Here is a 14,367-nt window from a genome sequence, read left to right as displayed (position 1 = left end):
TTTAATGTTTCAATGAAATGGGTCTATTGTGCGTATTTATTACATGCATATATATATATTATTTTGCGGGAGGCAATGGAAGACAGGAGTGCCTGGCGTGCTCTGGTCCATGGGGTCACGAAGAGTCGGACACGACTAAATGACTAAACAACAACAATATATTATTTTGTAGAAGAAGATGATGATTTTGGATTTGATATCTCACTTTATCACTACCCAAAGGAGTCTCAAAGCGGCCAACATTCTCCTTTCCCTTCCTCCCCCATAACAAACACTCTGTGAGGTGAGTGGGGCCGAGAGACTTCAGAGAAGTGTGACTAGCCAAGGTCACCCAGCAGCTGCATGTGGAGAAGCGGAGACGCGAACCCGGTTCACCAGATTACGAGTCTACCGCTCTTAACCACTACACCACACTGGCACTGTAATTGGTTTTATGCTTGTAAGCTGCATAGAGGCCAACTTTGACAATCAAGTAGCATATAAATTCATTAAGACTACTGTGATTACTATGATGCTGAACTTGAAATAAATTTTCAGAGAGAAAGTGAAACAAATGTGTAACTACTAGAAAGTTCAGCAGGGACAGGCCATGGAGCCCTCCCCCACAGCCCAGCCCTCGCCAGGGCGAGGCTCGGAGTGCCGAGAGGAAACGGGGCTTGGAGCCCTCCTCCCCTCAGCCCTCCTCTCACTCATGGTGCACCAAACAGGGACATGCTTGACGGGGCTTGAGTGCCGAGAGGGGAGTTGGGGCCCTTCTCCCCCAGCCCAGCCCTCACGGAGACAGGCTTGGAGCACCAAGCAGTGATGGGCCTTGGAGACCACCTCCCCAAGGGCTTGGAGGAGAGTGCTGACGTACCATGCGGGGACAGGGCCTAGGCTCAATACATGCACCCATGCATCTAAAATTGGTCACAATTGGACCATAGCAAGTTGCAGAATGCGCCTAGTCCTTAGGAAGTTTTGAATGCTGCCCAAGAAGATGTTGCTTCTCCTTTGGGGTTCCAGGCGAAACCCAAAGTCACAGCTTTCCAGCACAAAGCAAGACATGTCTCTCTAGGTTTCTGCTCTCACACACAGCTACTCTGGCTAGTCTTCTTCTGCCTAGGATAATAATAATAATAATAATAATAATAATAATAATAATAATAATAATAATAGCTCCCAATCAAGGATCACATGACCTGCAGACAGGTGAGGTGTGTGTGTGTGTGTGTGTGTGTGTGTGTGTGTGTGTGTGTAACACCAACCCACCTTTCCTGGAGAGCACCATCACTTAGTCCATTGCTTGAGATGCTGATGAGCACTTAACTGGCCAGTTAAAGCTATTACTTTGACAAAGGGGCTAGTTGAGCAAACTTCCTTTTATACATTCCACCATAAAGGTATAGAATTGAAAGGTTGGAAGGGGTCTCTGTGTTTCTTCCAGACTGTCTCCCTCCCAAATTCATAACAGTATTTATTATTAATCTGCAACATAAAAAGCAACTCATAAATTGGTTACTTGCAAGTGCACAGCTTGAAAAACTGAGGAGCAGAAAGAAGGGATAATACTTCACAGAGTATTTCAATAAAACAACAAATATGTGAAAATAAGTATTTGCACTGCACCTTAGTTACTAATATGTTTAGCAAAACTGACTACAATGTTTCTAGCGATCTACCATCATCTGTGTAGTGCGGTCTAAAAAGTTTTAGAAACATGGAATTTGGAGAATTCAGCATAAGTGATCTTTCTGCCCCTAATTATTCAGTGGCTGTAGTGCCTGCTGCAATGAAGAAGAAGAAGAAGAAGAAGAAGAAGAAGAAGAAGAAGAAGAGGAGGAGTAGGAGTTTGGATTTGATATCCCGCCTTTCACTCCCCTTAAGGAGTCTCAAAGCGGCTCACAATCTCCTTTCCCTTCCTCCCCCACAACAAACACTCTGTGAGGTGAGTGGGGCTGAGAGACTTCAGAGAAGTGTGACTAGCTCAAGGTCACCCAGCAGCTGCATGTGAAGGAGCGGAGACGCGAACCCGGTTCCCCAGATTACGAGTCCACTGCTCTTAACCACTACACCACACTGGCTCTGGATTAACACACAAAATATATACAGAGCAACAAGCTTTGTAGCAAGTAAATGCCAGAGTATTTGCTGATATGAGTGTGGAAAAGAATGTGTGTGTGAGGGGGGTGGGTTGGGGGTTGGAGAGAGAGATTGAGAACTTAAATAAACCTGCCAAAACTCACAGCTTTAATTACTAATACAGAATATGTTTAGAACTACTTTGCTCAATCATTTTCCTTGCAAAGAAAAAGTAAATAAATCTCAGATACCAGATAGGTCTCAATACAGTTAAAGCATAACACAACCACACATCACCCACTGAAATTTCGTAAAACAGCTAAAAATCTAGGTTCCTCGGCTCAAGAGGTTTCAGAATATGACATTAGGATCACAGGGCACATGGGTTGCTTCCACATTAGAACACTTTAGCACTGCTGAGACCTCACCCCCCCCCCCAATTAGCCGTGAACAGAATTAAAATGGAGATTCTACACAATGACTTAATACCAGTATATTATGCATAAGTAGTATATAATGCCTCTCCCTATAGTATTTACTCTCACATTAAGTCCAGTTCAGCAATGCTGCTTAAGTTTCCTCTTTTAAGTTTATCGTATCTGATTGCTTCATGATGAGTACAGGTGGGAGATTACTAATAAATGACATATGAATTACTTCTTGAATAGCATCAATTTCATTCATGAGTTTGGGAGGAAGGGAGAAGGATCTTACCACTCCCCCACTTTCTTTTTGGTTGCAAAATTCCACTCTCAAAAATCAAGGAGAGGAAACTACCTGTTCCAATAAATAGCTTCAAATCTCCAAAGGCATAGGAACCCAGAGAGCCTTATAAGTACCTTGCCTGCCAACACTTGCCCAGCTGGTGCTGGAATTGTGCTTTATTATAAACGTTGAAAAAATGCCCAAAATCAGGACTAGGGGAAAGGGAAGGAGACTATGCACATACAAACACAATGCAATGCAAGAGGCTGATAATCACATTGTCTGGGTGTTCCCCAAAAAGTGAGTGAACAAAGGATTACCATTCCAGTAAAATGGCTGTTGTGAAAGCAACTTCACTGCACTTGCAACTAAAACCCAGTTTACTTGTACATGCTGTATACCATGTGAACACCCATGCACACCCCCTGGGACCAATGACTGGGCTACTACTTGTAAGTGGGTTAATGCCTGAAAAATGAATTTTAAAGACCATCCATCTTTGTTTCACACTTGACGCATTTGCTGCATGAAACACCTGTTTAACACATAGCTGTCACATTAAGCAGGAAGTAACCCTGAGGAACAATATGACTATGAGGAAGAATGCAACTGCTCTCCTGGGGTGTAAGGAACTGCCAAAGGCTAATAACTGCTTGGTTTCCTCTGATCCCCACATGTCAGTGGGTCTATAAATGAGAAAATCTGCAAAAGATGCTGAAAATGAATGGAGTAGGCTTTTTGTTGACTTGCTCATTTCTATGCACTAATAATGATAAGATGCATGCATAAGGAAGAACATTTTAATGTAAAGGAATGAAACATATTTCTATACCGCGAATTATAAACAAAGCAGCAGAAAAATAATCCTCTTTGAAAATAAAGCAAAACAAAATAAATCTGGCATAAAATAGCACTATATGAAATTATCAAATAGTTTACTTTTTCTTTAACAAAAATGGCAGCCCAGCCATATGCCAGCAGCAAATGGTTGAGCTTCAAGCATGTAATACTGTGAACGTCTGAGTCATTGAAGATTTTCTATCTCTTGGCAACAAGCGATAAGGCCAACTACATCCAGTATTATCATAATGAGGTTTCACAGCAATGAAAAGTGCATACAAACCTTTCTAATTCTTCTTACTGCAAAACAGCTATTTCTGGGATAAATGTTTTTTTTAAAAAACAAAAAAAAACCCCTTAGCACATTACAGTTTCCAGAAAAACTTATCATGTTAGGATGGAAAATTCAGTACAATTTATTTATAGAAGCATTCCTCAGTAACAAATGTGAGCCTGGTTGACAATGTCAAGTTTCTCAATTATCAGTGGGATTTTGAAGCATCAAGACAGAAAAAAGAGGAGGTGATTTGTCGTATTGTTATGTTATGTGATGGACTTTGCTTTCAAAACATATTGAAGGTGTTCTTTATTTCACTACAAAAGTTGGTCTGATTCAGTGAACTATTCAGTACATTCTTATTTTAAAGATAACTGAAATGTCTTGCAGAGTTCTTGGTCAGGGTAAGATAAAAACCTATGCTTAAAAACACCCACCTTAAAATAGTTTAAAAAAGAAGAAGTTAAAGTGCCTTAAAAAATAATCTGAGGCGTTCCAAACGAACGTTCGCACTTCCGGGTTTACGGAATTTGGGAGCCAAAACGTCCGAATTCTAAGGCATTCAGGATCCAAGGTACGACTGTACCAGAGGTGTAGTCTGTGGGGGTCAGCCCCCCCCATCATGTAATTAAATTAAAATACTTAGCTGACCAATTGTGTTGCAGATAACTTGGTTCTGCTCCCCGCCACTTAATGCCTGCATGACAAGCACCTAATCAAAGACTCCTAAGTAAGTTTAGTAGTTGTGAAAGAAGAGGTGAGGTCCTCTTCTGGATCGGAAAGTAACAGGAAGCAGAGAGTAGGAATAAATAGACATTTTTCCTGATGGAGATATGTAGAAAGCAGTGTCCAAAGGACTGGTATTGGGACCTGTGAATGGAGGGCCAAAAAAGATTCTTAACTCAACATATATGCTCATGGGGTCTGAGGTCCCACAGAAAAATAGGACTTTTTCTTTAAAGTGTTTTTCTTCCCTTATTTTGCATGTGTAGAAAGAGAACCAATAAGCTTGGTCTCTTGTCAATACTGTAAAGAGATTCACAGTGCAAAAAGCATGTGGCCTACATTATCCAAGGTTTTGGATTATGCTCCTGGATTATAAAAATGTTTTATTTAATTGCAAACCAATATGTTCTGTTCGCTACAACAACCATCTAGTACACATGCTTTCTCATGAAATAAATGCACTTTAAAATGAGAAACTTAACTTAAATCGATAACATAAACTGACCTTTATTCCTGTTGATTTACATCATTCCACCACACTTTGTGCCTGTATAACTTTCCCACACCAAAAGTATTTCAATAGTATTTCAATTGCTTGTGATAAAAGACCCCTGTTAGACCTATTCAAAGTATCTTATGCTTTCCAGGGTACTATTAATTCCAAATATTTCATTGCACCATTTACCAGTATCCTAGTCCTAAATATTTCTGTCTATGTATCTTCTACCAACAGCGGAGAACATCACTGCAGTGCTGGCATACACTTACAGCTTGGGATACTGGCCATCATCCAAAAAACAAAACCATGCAACTAATTCCACAGACAAATGTCAGCAGTTTGCCCATACCACATAGCAAACTGAGTTTGAAATTTTGGAGAAATTCAAAGGTAGTTTGAACATCGTTATTCAGGGAAGAATTGTGAAAATTCAACAAACCATGTCAAACCTCTCAGTGTGCCAAAAGTAGCTCTTTACATAATGAAAGTTAACCACATGCCAATATGCCCTATCATAAATATTTATCTGCTGGTGCAGGAAAAGTTAGGATCAGTGGTTTATGAAGTGTGATTCTCAGGTTTAACTCCCAAGGAAGTCCTCTAAATAGGAAGCTGTCCATCAATTCTCTACCCAATAAAACTTATAAGGCAATGATGCAAGGATGCATTATAACCATAAGGAATTTGCCAATACATTTTGTATTGTATCACATTATTTCTTACATGTTCCTGCTAAAAACTTGACCCTGCTGTGATTTGTAAATGCAAAAGATTAACATGAAAACTTGAGAGAGAAGAAAGCTCAGTCTACTCTTCAAGTCTGAATGCATAAGGGAAAATGACCAAGTACTGTATCCTAATCCAGTTGTACCAGAAATTGCATAGATTAGTAAATGGCATTAGGAAAAAAAAATTCTACCTTTTTATATCATATGCCAGAAAATAACTTACTCATCATCCTGAAGATCAACAAATGTAAACCAAAACATTATATGGGTAAATGACATTCAATAGTATCACCATTTCTTAAAACAGGGGGGGGGATGAATACCAGACTATTATTCATATTGCATGAATAATTCTGAATATAGCCAGATATATACTCAAAATCCAATAAAGTAACAACCACATTATTGTACCGATGTGCAATAATTTCTTTGAAACTGATGGAAAGGGCATCCAAACCATCGCTAATTTCACATAAGAATTTTCATTAGGAATAATAACACTGTCAATTCCAAAAGTTAAAATGTGAACTAGAAGCTAACAAGCAAACAAACAAACAAACTGGTCTACTTAAATCTGACAAACAAAACCTGCTTCCCCTTTCATGAAATGCAATCACACATTTTCTCACTAATATCTTACTCTCTATCTAATCACTTGATGCATTTTTCATTGTTAAATGGTGTACAGCAAATACAGGATATTATCCATTAAAAGGGATACATAAAAGCTTTATTTGATGTTGGGGCAATGAAATAAAAGAGGCCCTGTCACCATAGAGATGAGATTACTAATCTCTATGGAAAGGAGGAGGATATCATCACACCACCACCTGCTGTTACACGCATGACGGATCAGGCTAGTAATTAAAACACAACCCTTTCAATGTTATACTGCAGCACTAGACATCCATTCAATTATCTTCAAAATTAAATTTAGTCAAAACTACCAAAAGTAGAATTAACAGCATCCTCTCTCATGGAGGTTTCTCACACGTATTAATGTGCTGCCTAGAACTACACACATCTATATTCACACAATTTGTGTCAACACAGCAAAAGGAGGTTTGAATAATGAAGCCATGAAAGACTCTGCAACTGGGATTTGCATCCAACTGCTGAATAAGCCTCTTTGGCAGTAGTTAGAAGGACAAGTTTAAAGCAGCCAGTGAACCTTGTGCAAACTGATTAAACTACAGAATTTTCCTGAACAGGAAAGGTTAGATCACATTCAAAATTCTCCTACCTCGATCAAAAAGTCTCCTGTTCTCAAGCCAGCTTGCCATGCTACCCCACCTTCATCCACTGATTCCAGATACTGCAAAGCAGGAAAGGCTGGAGTAGGGGTGAATTCTTCAATTGGTGTATCAGCTTTGGGAATAATATTTTTAAAAATATATATTTTAATAAAGAAAGATAAATGTTTGAAACATATACTTAATGTGATTAAATGATTACTTATGCAGTGCCAGAAATTCATTAAGTACAACGATCCCTTCTCTACAGATCTCCCTGCTCTATAGTTCTCTCCTTCTCTTTTTTCTTGTGTATTCATGATCACTTGAATTTAGTCAGCAAATAAATGAAGCTCAGCTCTGGTAAATTGCTATACAGCCAAAAAAGCAAGTGATTTGGTGGAACAGGACTCTCATTTGAAACCAGTATCATTAATTTTCAAATATGGGCATAGCATGGAGAAGTCAGGCATTTAAAATTTCATGTCTGTTAGCAGCTAATTACCTATAGCTACAATGAAAACAGTATGAAGTAATTGAATTTAATGGTGTAACATTGTATTTGCTTATGCATCATGTACATATTTATATGCTGAATGATCTGACATGCATACACTTTCATAGACAATTTGCTCCAATAAGGTCTCAAACATCATTTATAACAAATGATACATGAAGCTGGGTATTAGCATATGTTTTTAAGGGGGCCCTTGAATATTCCACCTGGAGAGCTGGGGCCCATACAAAATTAACATATATAGTAAGAGAATAACCTCTGTTTGCTGCAGAGATAGCTCAGCGCCAGCTGATCTACACTGTGATGAAGTCACAGAGTCTCTAGAAGACCCCGCTAAAACGTGCATTTAGCCAGGAGGGTTAATCAGGAACTGTTACATAGCTAGGGAAGCCCAATAGGTGTCTGCCATGCTAGCGAGGAATGATAAAAACGGTATTCCCAGAGGAAGGGTGTGGAGGATCCACCATGAGCACATATGGGCTAGCCTTGAAGTCAGGCTGTGTGAGGGAGAGCCCATCCAGCAACTAAGGGGTGTCTCAGTGGCAGGCACTGGAATGTACCACCACTTTAAAAAAATGAAATGCAAAAGCAATAGAAAGAAAAGCCTTAAAAATATACCTTCGATTCTTAGGCATAAATCTACTGGAGTACATTTGGCATAAGAAAAAGCTTAGCACATTTCAACACATGAAGCCAGGCATCCCTCACAACAGAACACACTAAAAAGGCCACTCAACATACATGCAGCTTCTGAAGATATAAAAATGATCTGATTTTCATACTAAAACTGCAGTAGTTCCACCTTGAGCAAGCCACAGATCTATTTCAAGCTTGTTGGCAACATGCAGCTTCACTCCGCAAATAATTTTAACACATGAACACTTTAAATTAAGCAATTTTGACACCCCCACAGCCAGGATGCTTACAGTGTGAATAAACTGAACAGTAACATATACAAAATATGTAGGCAACCTTCCCCTCAGAATTATTCTCCATATCTATTCTATACATATATCTATGCATTAGAAATATACATGCATACACATACCCCTCAAAACTGCTCAATCAGAAATTCATGTCAGTTTTACTGCACAGAGAGAACACTGTTGTCTAGCAACCAAATGCATAAGGAATAATGCCTGTTTATTTTCAGAAATGCATGCCATTTTTCACATAGGCACTCACCCAATCACACAGACACAGAAAATCCACATACCTTTGGCCCCTCTGAGCACAAACCCAAATCCTTCATTGTCTTTTTTCTGCAGGACCACAGCCTTTTCTTCTATAATGCAGTCACTGTAGAGAGAATTCCGAGGATAGCGACCATTATTACATCCCTTCATCACCACAGTAGTAGCTGCTCCTCCAGTGTGTAGGTTCATCATCATCACAGCCAGTTAATCAAATAATATTGCAGTAATCAAACATGGGGAAAATATAACGGCAAACAGAAGGAGGAAAGAGACAAAGACAAGGCTTAATGGCAAGGGAGAACATGACAGTGCAACTTAATGGAGGGGAAAATGCAGCAAAAGCAGAGGAAGAAACCATGCATGGTGGTAGCTGAACAAATGTGTGATCATGTCATCTGTGTGCTAGCTAGGAGTCGAAAAGAAAAGAAAGTGAACTGAACGACAGTAGCATTAATAAACTCCTCAATCGTGGATGTACCAGATGCATCTTCTAGTGAAGCCAAAATGAAACCAACCAGAAGAAAAATGAGGCAGCATTTTAAAACCTAAAGTTAGCTTGGTTTGCTGTTATAAGTAGCTAAAAGGCACGGATATATTCAGAAGCTATGCCTTGCATCAAAAGCCCTTTTTCAATCCTATTGAATGTTGCATGCTGCAAGGATCCCACATGATCATCTGACAGCCTACAATGCTAACAACGTGCAGCTGCCTTGGCGTCATCAAGCACAAATTTTCACAGCATCAAGAATCTGCATAATTTAAATAGTAACAAGGCATGTATGTTCATGATCACCTTTTTCTATAAAAATTACAGAGCCTTCCTGAAAGCCAGCACAATGAACTGATAATGAGAGGATCCTCTGAAAGACAGACATTACATTTTTTTAAAAGGCAGCTTCTTAAAAATTATCTTATAATTACTCTTCGATAAGTGATTTCTTTAAAAAAAATTGAAAATCCAGTTATTCAAAGAATAGATTGAGCTTAAGTTTCTAAGCCAAATCGCAACACTTCAAGAGATTTAAGCTGATCTGAGTTTTTTATAATAAAATAAATATTTTATATCATTAAATGGCAACACATTTTCAAGAAATTATTCATGTAGAGCTTTCAGGTACACCCTCATTTCTTTTGCATAGTAGGCGATATTTCCTTTAAAAACAGTAACGTGCTTCAAAAATATGATGGTGCAGTGGCAGAAAACCATTGCTCTTGAGGTAATAAAATATGGGGAAACTCTGGAATCTGACCTGACAAAATATAACTAGCTGATCCCCAAGACTACAATCCTGCACCCATTTACACACACTTGTTTAGTTAGGCTTCCATCTTATCCCCGAGGCTCTGATTAGCTTTTGCACAAATGTGTCTATATTCACAGCTGAAAGGAATAATGGAAAGTTCCCTCAACATTCCAAAATAGCCAGCACCCTTTGGCAAAAATCCACAGAGCAGCTGGCAGTTATGATGGAGCTCTTTCTGGGAAAGAGGCAGGGCAGGTTGCCAGAGGCAGTTGGTTTCCTGGCTAGGGGTAGGGCCAGGATTCCCTTTCTCTTGTTCCCAGATGATGACATAGAAGCACAAGTAGATACATAGGCGCCGACTCCATGGGGCCTGAAGGGGCCCGAGCCCCCTCAAAAATTCGTTTGGGGGGGCTCCGCCCCCCCAATAATTTAAGAAAATTATTAGTTATATTATGCTTTGTAAAATCACAAAATTATGTTGGTATTTTTTATTTTCCTTGTTTGACGATAGTTACCTTTTAAAATACATTCAGTAATGAGTTAAAACAAAGCCACTCCCGATCTAGAGAGGGGGTGGGGTTGCGGGCTCTCGACCCATCAACAATCTCGCGGGGCTGGCGTCAGCCCCGCGAGAAGCAGGGATTCCCCCTAGCTCATTAATATTCACCGCCCACGGCGGCAGCCAATCAGCTGCCGCAAAGGGCGGGCCCTCACAGGTTCACTTAAGGTCGGGGCAGCCCGGGGCTCGCCCCTTTCGTTCCCCCAGCAGCAGCGGTTTGGAGGTCTTGGGCCCCCCCAATATTTTTTATAAGTCGGTATGGGCCCCCGCCCCCCCAATATTTTTTATAAGTCGGCGCCCCTGAGTAGATAGGGTGCAGATGAACAGGTCTGGAGTAAAATCCTAACACATCTGGATTCTGAGCAAAAACTGCAGTTTCTGTCAAAAGGATTTACAGCGAGAGGCAGGAGGGGAGAGGAGGAGGGGGCATTAAAGAAAAAAGGAAGAAATTGTCTTCTCCCCACCCCACCTGGTCACCTCCAAGTTAGCAAATTTAAAAATCATGGCTTAAAGTGGCAGGACTGAGGCTTCCATAGCTGCTCATCATACTCTTCTTTCTGCCCTGTCCCTCATTCCCAGGAAACTATTCACCCACCCTTTCCCATAGCTTCTACTTCATCTTGTGTGTGGAGGCGGGGGAAGGGACTGAGAAATTCCCTCTACAGCAAGCGACTATGGTTACTATGGCTACTATGGCTAATTATAATGTAGCATAAACTGCTAATGTTTGAAACCTTTGGGGGCCAAACTACATACAGTGGTACCTCGGGTTAAGAACTTAATTCGTTCTGGAGGTCTGTTCTTAACCTGAAGCACTACTTTAGCTAATGGGGCCTCCTGCTGCCGCTGCGCCACTGCTGCATGATTTCTGTTCTCATCCTGAAGCAAAGTTCTTAACCCGAGGTAATATTTTTGGGTTAGCAAAGTCTGTAACCTGAAGCGTATGTAACCTGAAGCATATGTAACCTGAGGTACCACTGTAATTTGTTGTAGTACTGCTCCAAAAGTTTTTGGATGAAAATAGTTATTTAGATCCCTTCTAGAAACCAGTTTCAGACTGGTTTTGGCCAACAATAAAACTTCCTTGATTACCTTAGTGCAGGCATAGGCAAACTCGGCCCTCCAGATGTTTTGGGACTACTATCATCCCTGACCGGGTGGCGCTGTGGGTTAAAGCCTCAGCGCCTAGGGCTTGCCGATCGAAAGGTCGGTGGTTCGAATCCCCGCGGCGGGGTGCGCTCCCGTTGCTTGGTCCCAGCGCCTGCCAACCTAGCAGTTCGAAAGCACCCCCAGGTGCAAGTAGATAAATAGGGACCGCTTACTGGCGGGAAGGTAAATGGCGTTTCCGTGTGCTGCGCTGGCTCACCAGATGCAGCTTTGTCACGCTGGCCACGTGACCGGGAAGTGTCTCCAGACAGCGCTGGCCCCTGGCCTCTTAAGTGAGATGGGTGCACAACCCCAGAGTCTGTCAAGACTGGCCCGTACGGGCAGGGGTACCTTTACCTTTATCATCCCTGACCACTGGTCCTGTTAGCTAGGATCATGGGAGTTGTAGTCCCAAAACATCTGGAGGGCCGAGTTTGCCTATGCCTGCCTCTGGCGATCACACAGGGTCCCTGGACGTTTGACGGTCTATTGATCCCTGTGCCACCACTGTGATTGCTTTCCCGCTGCCACCAACCCGTTTCTCTTGGGTACACACAGAGTCCAGACAGTTGTTAACATTAAATCAAATAAGCAAGTTTATTTTATAAGCCTTAACAAGTTTATGGTTTCAGATATTTTTTCTTGTCAGTTTCTTAATCTTAGTTTCTATCCTGGCCTATACCTTTCCTAATAACTGCTAACTGATTATCCCAACTGTCTATCTGACTCCTATCAGTTTCTCTCATTCTCTCACAACACAACTCGACCAACCCAGACTTATCCTCCCTATTCCTTCTCCAACTCCCAACTCTAACTCCTCCCCTTGGGTTCCCACTGGCCAATCACTTCACACTCGTTTAACCCCTTCCTTATGACCCACCTGGGACGGCAAACATCACACTGCCTTAGTGGATGATCTGGGCTGGGAGATGAATTGTGTTTATTATTTATTAAATTTGTATACAGTTCTTCATGCAAAGATCCCAGGGTGGTTCACAACAGAAAAATACAAAATGAGAATACAAAATACACAATAAAACAAAAACAAAAGCAACAGCAATCAGGTGGTTAAAAACCCTAATCAGCAACTCATTTCCTAGGAAGTTGCATGAGGTGCATGTGACCCTGTTGATTCTCCTGAACCTCTGAGCTTGTTTACTGATCCATAGACCATATTATCTATCTGGGTTTTCACAAAGGGATGGGAATTGTGGTCAATGCTAAAGTGGCTTTGTTCATTCCAGAGAGATAAAACCCAGAAGTGGTGCTAGATAGAAGATTATTGCTCTTCCCCATGTCTGGTGGCCTGTAAGATTCTGCAGAGCTCCATCATGTCCCCTATGGTATCTAACAACTACATGAAACTGCTCAGAGAGGACAGTTGGATTGCAGAATCATCAGTATAAGCTGATAATACCCAACTCTATATTTTTATTTTCATCTCATTCTAGGGAAGTAGTTCAAAGGTTAAATCACTGTTTGGTAGCTGTGAAGGACTGAATGGGGATGACAAAACCAAAACTTAATCCAGACAAAACAGAAGTACTGGTAGTGAGTTGACTCAGGTTTGGATTTGCAGCTTCTACTGGGTGGTGTTACACTCCTACTGAAGTGTACCTTTTGCTCAAGTGATTCTGCTAGATTGTGTAGACGGCATCAATAGTGAGGGGTGCCTTTTCCAGCTTTGGTTGGTTTATGATCCACAGCTCTTCCTAACAAAGCTGAACCATGGTCATCCATGCTCCAATTCAGTGCTGGGAAGCAAGTAGGTCATAATCTACTGGTAGATTTCTGGTTGACTTGCAAAAACATGGCAAAGGTTTCTGACTGCTATGAAGGAAGTTAAGCAAAAGTAGACTTTTGTGTGAAAAGACTGTGGGGTCAGTTCAGTTCTGGTACACTGGTAACTCAGAACTTGAATGTAATCCGTTCCGGAAGACCATTCGACTTCTGAAATGTTTGAGTTCCGAAGCGTGACTTCTGGCTGGCCGACAGCTAGGTTTTTGCACAGCGGAAGTCATGTTGGACGTTCATGTTCTGAGGTACGTTAAAAAACAGGAGAACTTCTGGGTTTTCGGAGTTTGGGAGCCAAAACATTCATGAAGAGTGCCATTTGAGTTCTGAGGTACCACTGTACTAAAAAACTAATTCCTAGGCTCAGAAGGTGTTCAGTGGCACTCACTTTATCCTTTATTTCAATTTGTATTTTGCACCTGACTGGTTGGTTTGTATTTGCACTTGGTTCTGGCTGGTAGATCTTGGAGTTCTACAAAGTCTGCCTACCTCTGCTCTACAGATCTCCAAATTAGACTATTGCAACATGTTCTAGGTGAGGCTGCGCTAGAAAACTGTTGAAAACTACAACTAGTACAAACTGCTGCAGTCGGGTGGCTGACAGGTCAGCATGTTTTTGATGCATAACCTCCCTCTCTCCTGTTTTGCATGATCTGCATTTTTTTTACTGGTTTATTTTCAAACTGAATTTTAAAGCAATCTTATACCACACAACCAAACAGAGCTACAGTTCCCAACACTGTTAACAAACTACAGTTCCCAGGATTCTCCATGACTGTAAAAGTGGTATAAAAGTGCTTTAAACGTATGGTGAGGATGTGAGCTACGGCCTGTGACCTGGGT

General features: G+C 41.1%; 1 protein-coding gene across 8 annotated transcripts in view; it reads right to left on the bottom strand.

Moving 5' to 3' along the window:
* SHANK2 (SH3 and multiple ankyrin repeat domains 2) overlaps positions 1-14,367 on the bottom strand; it is a 338,288-nt gene that overhangs the window by 134,015 nt on the left and 189,906 nt on the right. For all 8 annotated transcript variants that reach the window (XM_083748814.1, XM_083748807.1, XM_083748812.1 and 5 more), the window contains 2 exons: positions 8,802-8,884; positions 7,080-7,204 (listed from right to left, as the gene is read on the bottom strand). In XM_083748814.1, the coding sequence (XP_083604940.1) occupies positions 7,080-7,204; positions 8,802-8,884 (208 nt within the window). The remainder of the gene's footprint in view (positions 1-7,079; positions 7,205-8,801; positions 8,885-14,367) is intronic.

The sequence above is a fragment of the Podarcis gaigeae genome (assembly GCF_964106915.1).
Source record: "Podarcis gaigeae genome assembly, chromosome: 1".
NCBI classification, from domain to species: Eukaryota; Metazoa; Chordata; class Lepidosauria; order Squamata; family Lacertidae; genus Podarcis; species Podarcis gaigeae.
The sequence above is the reverse complement of the archived record's forward strand: the minus strand, read 5'-3'. Positions and strand labels throughout refer to the sequence as shown.